Source organism: Elgaria multicarinata, chromosome 23 (genome assembly GCF_023053635.1).
Source record: "Elgaria multicarinata webbii isolate HBS135686 ecotype San Diego chromosome 23, rElgMul1.1.pri, whole genome shotgun sequence".
Lineage (NCBI taxonomy): Eukaryota > Metazoa > Chordata > Lepidosauria > Squamata > Anguidae > Elgaria > Elgaria multicarinata.
Window position 1 is genome coordinate 462,736 of NC_086193.1, and position 11,492 is coordinate 474,227.

The 11,492-nt window shown below is 56.6% G+C and overlaps 1 protein-coding gene across 1 annotated transcript; it reads left to right on the top strand.

Annotated features, from left to right (window-relative positions):
• Positions 1-517: 517 nt before the first annotated feature.
• Positions 518-1,615, top strand: LOC134412972 (3-galactosyl-N-acetylglucosaminide 4-alpha-L-fucosyltransferase FUT3-like). Its single transcript, XM_063146975.1, has one exon. The coding sequence runs from the start codon at positions 518-520 to the stop codon at positions 1,613-1,615; it is 1,098 nt and encodes a 365-aa protein (XP_063003045.1).
• Positions 1,616-11,492: the final 9,877 nt, after the last annotated feature.

Here is an 11,492-nt window from a genome sequence, read left to right on the forward strand (position 1 = left end):
TCCCTCCACAGGCTCCACAATTTGTGCAAATTTCTGAGCATTTTATGCTAATTCTGCTACAATTCGTGCAAATTCAGTTGTAATTTGTGGAAACTGCCTGGAAACCTGCAGAAATTGCGGAAGCCGCAGGGAAAATTGAGCGCAGAAGTCCGTGTAGTTTCGGGGGAAAGCGCAGAGCTCAGCTCGCAAACACAAACGGAGGCGTAACGTGCCGCAGAACTCCGTTGAGTCAAAAGAAGAAGACGAGAGAACCGGATATCAAAGCGACGGACATCCTTGTAGAGCAGCAGTTTAAATAAAATCAATCGATCAATAACTAATAGAAATAAACGAACATTAAATCAAGCCAATGAAGCAACGGGGAGAAGCGATGATGTTCGTGGGCTTGGGCAAAGCGGCCCTTGTGCAGACTCAGGCAGGCAGACAAGCGTTTCGTCCTCTGTGTTTCTCCCGGGGGGGATTTTGCGCCCCAAAGGCTGCCTCTTGATGCTCCTCTCCTTTCCTCACAGGCCGCAGCATGGATCCCACAGGGCCGCCCAGAAAGACAGTTTGGCAGAAGGCGCTACTCTTCCTTCTGCTCCAGCTGGCGATTGCTGCCATCCTCTTCACCTACGTCCGGACCGGGTCGAAGGCGGGCGCCTCCTTCTCCGTTTTCCCCATGCTGGTGTCACGCAGCCTGTCCGGCAACCGGTCTGTGCCGTACCTGGGCTCCTCCGGGCTCACCATCCTCCTGTGGACCTGGCCGTACGGCATCCACGTCGGCATCGAGAACTGCACCGAGGTCCTGGGCGTCCCGGACTGCCACTTCACCGCCGACCGCAGCTGGTACCAGAAGGCCGACGCGGTGCTGGTCCACCATCACGACGTCTACCTGAACGCGGCCAAGCTCCCTCAGCAGCCCCGGCCGGCCGGCCAGCGCTGGATCTGGTACAGCCCGGAGCCCCCCAGCAAGCACCCCGTCCCCACCTTCATGGACAACCTCTTCAACCTCACCATGTCCTACCGGAGGGACTCGGACATCTACGCCCCGTACGGGTGGCTGGAACTCCTCGACCAGCCTCAGGAGTTCACCATCCCGGCCAAGTCCAAGCTCCTGGCCTGGGCCGTCAGCAACTGGAAGCCCAGCTACGTCCAGCCCCGGATCAAGTACTACGAGGAGCTGAAGAAGCACATCCAGGTGGACGTCTACGGGCGCGGCCACGTGGCCCTGCCGGGGAACAGGCTGCTGCCCACACTGTCCCAGTATAAGTTCTACCTCGCCTTCGAGAACTCGCAGCACGACGACTACATCTCCGAGAAGGTCTGGCGGAACGCGTTCATGGCCGGGACGGTGCCCGTGGTCATGGGGCCGTCCCGGAAGAACTACGAGCGCTGCTTGCCCCCGGGCTCGTTCATCCACATTGACGACTTCCCGAGTCCCCGAGAACTGGCCGACTTCCTGCGCGAAGTGGACGGGAACGCCACGCGCTACGCCGGCTATTTTCAGTGGCGCTCCTGGCTGAAGCCGGTCCACTACAAGTCGTGGGGCTACCAATTCTGCAAAGCGTGCCGGGGCTTGCAGCGGCTGCCGTCCATGTACCAGGCCTTGCCGGAGCTGAGCAAGTGGTTCAAGTGAGGCGGGAGAGCCGCCGCGTCGGGCCGTGGGGTGCGCTCTTTGGCCGGCGGGACTGTCCCAGTCCGGCTCGGAGGTCGAGACGCCCCCGGCTCTTGCAAACACAGGACGTCACGCTCCATGCCGCCTTCTGCCATGCCTTAATTGCTGCTTTTACATTAATCAAATGGGCCGAATTAACATAGCGAATGAATAGGGGGCAGGGGTGGGTGTGTGCCAAAGATTTAACATGCGTTGCTTAGATCAGTGTTTACAAAGCAATCCTACTACACCCTGCCGGAGGCGCATTGCAATGCCAGAGAACGGATCCAGGCCTGCCGTGAACTGTGTTGCAGGCCGGGACCTCAATCCTCCCCCAACTTTTACCTCTCTCCGCTGTGAAGGGAGGGGGAGTGATGTGGACGTTTCCACGGGGCTGGGAGGGGGCTTCTAGGGCTAGATCTTTCTCTCTCCGCCCTCAGAAGGGCTCGATCCAAATGTGCGGTACGTGTCAAACTTCAGGAATTCCGGGAAGCTGTAGCAATGGACGAATCAGCCAGTCCCTCCCCGAAGCCATAGGCCTTTAGCCTTAAATTACAAGGGTATGAACCCTGCCTTAGGAATCGAGAACTGGGTTACACCACGGATGTGGGATGCAGTTCTCAAAGCGGCCGCATTGGGCAGCCGGCTGCTTCTGCCGTTATCTCCAAACACTCATCGGAGATAACCGGGCATTTAACAACATTTAAGCTTGAAAGAGCTTGCACTTAAACACCCCTGCATGGAACTGAATTCTGCTTTGCAGCATGAAAGCTGCTGCGCCGGGCCTTACTCCTGAGTAGACATGCCTAGAATTCAGCTGTGGCTTGAATACTTAGCGAGAAAATGTCCAACTTGGTACGAATTACACTTGACCACCCCCCTCAGCCAAATTTGCTCTGGCCCACCCACTCTTCCCTGCACCCTTATCCCTGCTCCCCCCCGACCCTTCCCAAATTGCAGTTCAGCCCCTGGGCCCCAAAAAGCTTCACCACCCCTAGATTTCGCTGAATGACGCATGAAGGCATGGGGGGGGGGAGATTGCGGAATACATGAATCTGAGGCAGAGGTAGTTTACTTACTATTCTATGATTCTATGATTATGATTATTTTATGACTATTTTATTTTATGACTATTCTATGATTCTATGATTATTTATTGGCAAGCAAGAAGAGATGATTATGGGTGATTTATTATAAGGGTTGCAATTAGGCCTGTGTGTGTGTGTGTGTGTGTGACCAGAATTGATTAAGAGCTTTTGTCCTTTGCGATTCGGTATAGATTTATATATGCGAATTTATCTAAGCTTGAAATAAATCCCATGCAATCGATGGCTGGCTTAGAGGGCTGCCTTAGAGTGGACGTTCCACCCATGCGTGCTTTTCACTGATTATTGTGCACTTCTATGGAAATCAAATAATGGACTCACAGAATCATAGAAGGGGTCTCAGAGGCCATCTAGTCCACCCTCCTGTTCAATGCAGGCTCTGCCCGCAGGGAGCAGCAACAGGCATCCCTGAGAGGCGCCCACCCAGCCTCTGCTTAAATCCTCCCAGTGCAGGAGAACCCACCACCTCCTGAGGAAATGTGTCCCCGCTCCGAACAGCCCTCCTGGTTAGGAAGTTTCTCCTAACGTTTAGCCAAAATCTGCTCTCCTGCAATTTCCAGCTACCCTCATCTTCTCTTCTCCGGGCTAAACACAGCGAACTTTTCCAACCGTCCCTCAAAGGACTTGGTTTTCTGACCTCTCACTATCCTGGTCATTCTTCTCTGGACACACTCCAGTCCATCCTCCTTACAAAAGGGCGTCCAGATCTAGACACAAGATGCAGACTGGCGGATTGAATAAATCTGATGAGTTTTTATCAGGGGTCTCTCTCTCTCTCTCTCTCTCTCTGCTTAACTGCCCTGCAGGGGGCAATTGCAACTGGGGCTGGAAGGGTTAACTCCCTCTTTCTGACATGCTGCAAACGCCCCCCGCCCCCACCGGCAAACATCTTCCCTTGCAAGGCAATTAAGCTAAGAAAAGAAAAAAACTCCCCCTGCCCCCGCCTCGGTTTGGGGTGAGCTGGGTCCGGGTCCAAAGGCCTGGGGATAATTGGTTTCCTTTGAGATGATCTGCATGAGAAATCCATTAGCTGCGAAAGCTAAAGAAATCTCCATCTTTCTTTCTACCTTTCCCTATAGAGACACACATTCGCACACGCGGCTTTGTGTGGGATGGGCCTGGACCACGAATCCTTCCCAGGGCCTCGCCACGTCCCCGGGCTCGCTCCAAGGGCTGAGGCCAGGGCAGCCTGGCAAAGTGGCGCAAGGCGCCCGCCGCGCACCTGGGTGTAGGCCCCGCTCTTGGCTCGCAGCCTGGACTCTGATCCGCCGCCCTCTCGCTCCCCCCTCCCAGCCGCACCGTGCTTGTGACAAGGGGTCGCCTGCATTGAAGCACCCATGCAGCCACGCTGGGGCCTTTTCACACCCAAACGCAGAGCCAGACAACGCCCCACATTCCGTGGCTTCTGCCAACTGCTGACTCAGCCGGCTGCCCGGTTTCGGCCCAGCTGGATCGGCAGGCGGGGACGGAGGCGCGCCCCCTCCCGAGCGACAGGGCAGATCGGAGACTTGCCCACGTTTGGATCGGCCAACCCACATTCCACAAGAGATGGCGGCGGCTTTCGCTCCATCACTCTCTCTCTCTCTCTCACACACATGCATAGGTAGGTGCGCACATGCTCAGGGGTGTGTGTGGGGGTCAGTATGTGAGCACAGCTGCGAATTGGCCCCGTCGCCTCCAAGGAGAGCCCCAACATGCCAGCAGGCCACTTTTCGTCTCCTGCAGGATCAGGGCTTTTGCCGACCTTTGGGCTTTTGCCATTCCAATTCAAGACACACACACACACACACACACACACACACACACACACCCACCCCAACTGACTTTGCATCACAACAGGAGCAATGTTTTCTCGACTGGGAAATGCACATCCTTCCGGCCCGCAGCCACCGTGAGGGCTACAGCTGAACAGGGACGCTTGCGGTGTTGTCCCTCTGAGCCACGACACCACGGCAGCCGCTGTGCCAACAGAAGTGGCCACATTGCTCAAGCGCCGGCCCACGGGGGCCTTCTGGCACGCCGACATGTGCAGATGTCGTGAGGATGTGGCGCTGGTGATGGGCCGTGACCTTGGCTTCCCTCCAGGACGCAAGACAAGTCCTAAGGACGTCAGGAGAGCCCTGATGCTGGATCAGGCCCTGGGTCCGTCCAGTCCAGCCCTCTGTTCACGCAGGGCCTCACAGGAGACCGCATGCGTGCCGCCTAGTCTAACACCCCTCCTGACCGTGGCCAGGGCGCCTGAACGATACAGACGTCCCCGTGGAACATCGCCGATCCAGCCTACGCAAACGGCGCCCCCTCCCATCCGGATCCAGACCCCAGCGGGGGCAAAAGAGTAAAGCCTCTCATTCCCGCTATGAGGGATCAGGTCCCTCACGTTTGCGTTTGAGCAAGAAGCAAGCGCCGCCGTAGCTGCATGCCGCGTTTCAAAGACAATGCATATAGTTGGGGCTGAGACTCAGGTAGACTGCCTCTACCTGCAGAGGCTCGATTTTGCAATTGTTCCTAAGAGCCGCCAATGGGCTCCTCTTTTAAAGCGTTCTTTAACAATTATGCATGGTGTGAAAATGTCCTTCCTTTTGTCTGACAATAATAATAATAATAACAAAAACAACAGCAGCAATTTGGGGTGATTTGGGATTTCCCTGGCTGGATTTGCCTTCTGTGTCGAGCGGGCCGGAGGGCTCCCTGTCTCCGCAGTGCCCCTAGCAATGCCACCCCCCACCCTCCAGTCCCAAATCCCCTCCCAGTTGGTTTCACAGCACGAGCCCAAATTCTGGTTTTACCGGAGAGGGAGAAAAACATCTCTCTGTGTTTTCTCCGCCCCACGATGCATCGCTTTGCATATGGGGCCCACGTGCTCCCGCCTACGTGTCGTAGCCCTGGCTCATCTTCACCACTGGCTCTTGGCAGGCTGCTCCAGCGGTGAAGCTTTCTCAGGCCGCTTGCATTCAGCGTGGATTTTTTTTTAAAAAAAAACCACATCATTTTGCTTGCAGCCGTGCGGCCATCTTGATGCGATTAAGGAGCAAACAGCCGTCTGCCTGCCTCTTGCCTGCTGGGCCCAAAAGGCAGCCGCGAATTCAGCCGTGTGCACGGGGGGCTCGCTCCGGATTTATGGTGCGCAGCCTGGGAGGGGCTTTAACCCTTTCCTTCCCCAGCCACTGTCCTGAAGAAATCCCCCCACTTTGCTCTGGAAGGGAAAACACCCTCCTCCCCATATCTCACCTTCTTTATTTATTTATTTATTTATTGCATTTTTATACAAAGCTCCCTGGGCAGTTCACAAAAACTAAAACCATTCAAAGTATAAAACAAACAGCATAAAAACATGATATAAAACACACATTAAAAACTGATTAAAAACATACCATACATGATTAAAACATCTTTAAAACATCCTACAAACATTCTAAAATTCCGCTGGGTAGGCCTGCCGGAATAGATCTGTCTTTATTGCTTTTTTTTAATTATTCTAAATGACCGTCAAGTTGACGAATCTCTTCCGGCAGGGCGTTCCACAGTCTGGGAGCAGCAGAAGGAAAGGTCCTCTGGGTAACAGTTGTTGATCTAGTTCTTGCTAGCTGAAGTAGACCCTTCCCAGAGGACCTGAGTGTGCGGGGCGGATTGTACGGGAGAAGGCAATCCCGCAGGTAGCCCGGACCCAAACCACGTAGGGCTTTAAAGGTGATAACCAACACTTTGTACTTCGCCCGGAAACTAATCGGCAGCCAGTGAAGAGATTTTAAAACTGGTGTAATGTGGTCGCCCCAGGTGCACCAGTGAGCAGCCTGGCTGCGATATTTTGGACTAATTGAAGTTTCCGGACTAGGCACAGAGGTAGCCCCATGTAGAGCACATTGCAGAAGTCAAGCCTCTTCTGCCAAGTCCGGCCTCCGTTCCTGGCACACCCGTCCTCTCGACAGGCAGCAGTTCCCCAGGGCAGCCAAGGCAGAAGAAGGTCTCTCTCTTCTCCTCTGGGCTCTTGAACCTGGCTCCACCTGCAGGCAAAATGGGTCCTGTGAGTGGCAGCTGCCATGCATTGAGCAGGGGGTTGGACTCGATGGCCTTGTAGGCCCCTTCCAACTCTGCTGTTCTATGATTCTATGCCCCTAAAGATAAAGCAAGGCTCTAGCCCTCATGGTTCTGAGTCAAGGGCTGGTTTAAATCGGAAGCGGCCTTCTAGCCTTGGCCCATGACGCCTGGTGTCCTCAATACCGGGGTGGGGGGATTGAAACTCTTAGAGCCCGAGGCGGGGGGGGGATTCTGTTTCAGCGAAGCTTTGAGGTGGGTGCATTCTGGGAGAGGGCAAAGGGGGTGAGACAGAAATACCCACACGACGTCCTTTAGCTTAGAGCTCTCAGTGGCCAGAATTCAGGCACTGGGGAGGCATTCTAGCTTTTGAGAAGGGAGGGGGGAGCTGCACAAAGCTAGGAGACCACCCAATGGGGAAGGGGCGTGGCTAGGGGAAGGGGCGTGGCCACCTGGAAAACCCCGCAGGGCCGCATTTGGCCCACGGAGCTGAGCTTCTGCACCTCGGGTCTCTGCCAACTGGCTGGAGCTGTGCAGCGTGTCTGACGTGAGTGTGTGTGTGTGTGTGAGTGAGTGATTTGCCCCCAGCTGAGAGGAGAGGGGCCCTCCTCTGCAGGAGGCTGCAGCCCTCCTCTTCACGGCTGGGAAGGGCCTCCGCACAGACACACACACGCACACCCTCCCTCTGAGCAAGCGTTTCCCGTGGCTAAGTGCAACCATGTGTGCTTCTCCGGCTTCTCCTGCTCCTTGGCTCGGAAACGCTGCCCAGGCCTCTCCCCTGGTGACCTCGGGGCTTTCCGAGTCCTGTCTCTGAGTCCCGCCACCGCGACCCACCCAGGGCACGACGCGCCCGGGTCTCCCCTGCCTGCCCGCCCACAGCGACGGGCTCGGCCTGAGTCAGTGCGTCTCGCCGGCTGAGAATCCCACCTTCCGGCTGGGTCTGAAGAAAGCGCTCTTGGCTGGGATGCCGGCGGCCGGATTGCCTTATGCACACAGAGCCCTGCTCATCCGGCTGCTGCAGAGCTCTGTCAGATCTGGGGCAGGGACAGCGGGGGGAGGGGAAGGGGGCATCTCTTGCACAGCGGGGAGAGCACAGGGGGTCGGGCAGAGCCGGGGTTGCCGTGAGGAGGGGGCTCCCCAAGGGGTCCTGCCAGGCTCCACATCCCCAGGTTGTCCTCTTTTCCAAACAGCCCTTCTGCAAACTGGTGCGTTCCAGGTGTGTTGGACTACGAGGCCTATGAGGCACGCTGGGTGATGGACTGCAAGGCTTATGAGGCTTATGGAAATGCACGTGAAAGCAGGCGGGCAGAATTCGGCCCGCAACGGGTTAAGGGTTCGGGTTCCGTTCCGGGTCAACCGATCAGGCCGCAAGGAACAGCAGAGCCCTTGGCTTCACAGCTTTCTGTCATTTTGCATGGCTGCTGTTTTTATCTGGTTGAGCTTTTATATTGTAGTTTATATTATGGTTTTATACTGTTTGTTTTATACTTTGAATGGTTTTAATGTTTGTGAACTGCCCAGAGAGCTCCGGCTATTGGGCGGTATAGAAACGTAATAAATAAAGAAATAAATTGGTTATTTCAGATGAACTGACACGCCCCCCCCCCAACCCTTGGCTTCTCATTCTTCCCCCATTCCATCCACCAGAGAGCTTAGGAAAGTTTACATGGCCCCTTCCCAACAACCCTGTGAGGTAGGTTAGGTCGCGAGATCTAGGGACTGACGCAGAGTCATGGCTGAGGGTGCATTTGAACTCGCCTCCCCCTCCCACTCCAACACTCTGAGTTGTGGCTCAATAATGGGCTCAAGTTAAAGGAAGCCAGATTTCGGCTGGACATCAGGAAAAACTTCCTGACTGTTAGAGCAGTGCAACGGTGGAATCAGTGACCTAGGGAGGTGGTGGGCTCTCCCACCCTAGAGGCATTCAAGAGGCAGCTGGACAACCCTCTGTCAGGGATGCTTTAGGGTGGATTCCTGCATTGAGCAGGGGGTTGGACTGGATGGCCTTTTAGGCCCCTTCCAACTCTGCTATTCTATGATTCTATGATTCTATGATTCTCCAGCTATCTTGGCCTATAACTGCCCATCAGCCCCGCCAGCATGGCCAATGGTCAGCGATTACGGGCGTCATAGTCCTAAACACAGTTGCCTCCTCTTGCTCTAGCCATTACACAGCACTGTCTCAGCAGGAGCACGACAAGAGGGGGGGTCGCCTTGCTATTGTCGCAGCTAGGTGGAGCACCTCGGAGCACTCCGGGCACATTTGGAAAGGCCGCTGGACACGCGCCCCCGCCGCTGACCCTCTCAGGCGCACCCAGGCGCACGCCGCGCACCGGCTCCTGCCCCCCCCGGGGGCTTCTCCACAGCCTTTTCTCTGCCTCTGCTTCGGAGCTGAGCTGTCGGGCTCTGGGGACCCCCGGCTGCCTCCCTGCTTGCGCCGGATGAGTCCTCGCTCCACCCCCGGTCTGGTGGAGAAGCTGGCGTGGAAACACCCACCGGCGTCTGAATTGCAGCCCTCTGCTTGCCCGAGGAGGTGCCTCCGCCCCAGCCCCTCTGGGGAGGCGGCAGAGACAGAGCCCCCCCCACTCCGCTTGCCAGGCTCCAGCCGCCCCCCCTCCCCCTCCCCGCCTTCCCCTCCAGACTTGGCACGATGGAGACCAGACGGCGGGGCTGTAGAAGTGCCGCTCACACAGTCTCGGCTTGTCTGCTCCCTCTCTCTCCGCTGGGACCGCGGCCAGGAGGGCCGCCGAGAGAGGAGGAGGCCGAGGGCAGGGACGCGCTGGCGCTGGGAACCTCCGCGTGGGGCCCTGCGTGGGGTCCCATGCCCACGGTGCGCGCTTCGAGGATGCCTGGGCCCCTCGAGGCCACGGTTCCTTCTCTCCAAAGATCCCGGTGTACGGTCCACGCTGGAGCGCTGCACCCGTCTATTTAGGGCCGCCCCCTGATTCTTTTCACTCAGGCCTCCTTAACCTGGATTGCAGTTCCCATGTTCCCCATGCCTTAGCTGACCAATTGCCTGGGCTTTAGTTGGGTGAATTAATTGATCCAACCTGCGTACGTTTGCATCGGACTAAAAGAATGAGGTGTCGTGGTTAGAGTGTTGGACCAGGACTGGGGAAAACCGGGTTCGGGTCCCTCTTGGCCATGAAGCTCGCTGGGTGACTTAGGGGCTGGTCACTGGCTCTCAGCCTGGCCTACTCTGCAGGGTTGTTCTCAGGATACAATGAAGAGGAGGAAAAAACGCAGGAATATAGATGTAGGCACAGGGGCGGTTCAGGCAGCTTCTCTGGCGAACTCACGTGGAGCTTAGGAAAGGGCCTCATCCTGAGTCAGGAATTGGTCCATCCAGCCCAGTATTGTCGGCGCTGACTGGCAGCAGCAGTGACTCTCAGGGGTTTCAGGCAAGAACTGCCGGGAACCAAACGGGTCCTTCTGCCTGCTCTATCACCGAGCTACAGCGTTCCCCTTTAAACCGAAATAAAGATCCCAGTCCTCATGGTTCTGAATCACAGGCAGGTTTCACTAGAGTGAAATTGAGGTCGAGTCCCGGTCCTGCATGCAGGAGGCCTCAAGTTCAACTCCCGGTGTGGCCAGGTGGGGCGGAGGAAGCCCCACCTGTTCAAGGCGAAGGTTGCCTGAACCCTGCCCACGAGGGGCTGGCCCTGATCCTGGAGAGGTGTGTGCAACGAACGGTGCAGCCAAGCAGAGTGTGTGTGTGTGTGTGTGTAGAGGTGTAGGAACACCTTCCTCAGCCCGCAGAAACACCGCTCAGGTGTCCCTCATCACCTGAGTCACCACCGCCACCCCAGCCCTTAGGTGTGAGGTGTGTTCAGCTACCTGTTCCCTGGGGACACCGGGTCAACTCGGGACACATCCCTCCCTCTTTCTCTTTCTCTCTCCGAGCTGAACAAGGTGCAGAGGAATACATCCAACCCATAATGCCTGGTGGCAGAGCAACGAGAGCCTCAGGCGGAAGCCAGGGGGAGGCGGCATCTCTGCCCACATGACACAGAATTGGCTCTGCTCCTGAGGATGAGGCAGGGCGCACCTGCGGAGAATCATGGCCGCTTGACACCTCTCTCTCTCTCTCTCTCTCTCTCTCTCTCTCTCCCTCTGTCATTGCCGCTCTCCGTCTCGGAGGCGTGGAGGTGAGGCCGGGTTACGAAAGAGGAAGCGGATGAGAAGGTGGTGGCAAAACAACGAGAACCGGAGATGGGAACAGAGGTGGCGACGTCAGAAATAACACTATTTCCCCGTCTCCCGTTTGGAACCGTGCGTGCGAGTAAACCACGCTACCGGAACTGCTTTAGCCTCGGAAGCCTCCGGAAGGGAACCGCCAAAGGCCTGGCGTTGCGGAGCCTTTGGGCCCAGGTCCTGGCTCTCTGAGGCTGTTCCTACAGGGAAGAAAGGCCCTGCTGGTGCAGCCCAGCACCCTGGCTCCGGCAGCGGACAGCCAAATGCCCAAATAGGCGGCACACAAGCCGGGCATGAGCCCGAAAAGGCCCCCGCTGCCATTGATGCCTCCTCCCAGCAGCGTCTGTTTTTCAGAGGTAGACTGCGTCAGAATATGGAAGTTCAAATGGTCGGAGATGGGTAGCTGCCAAGGATGCATTTCTTCTCCGTGAATTTGCTGCCTCCTCCTCCTCCTCCTCCTCCTCCTCCTCCTCCTCCTCCTCCTCCTCCTCTTTTCCAACCGTCACAGCTGGTGTCCATAGGCACGC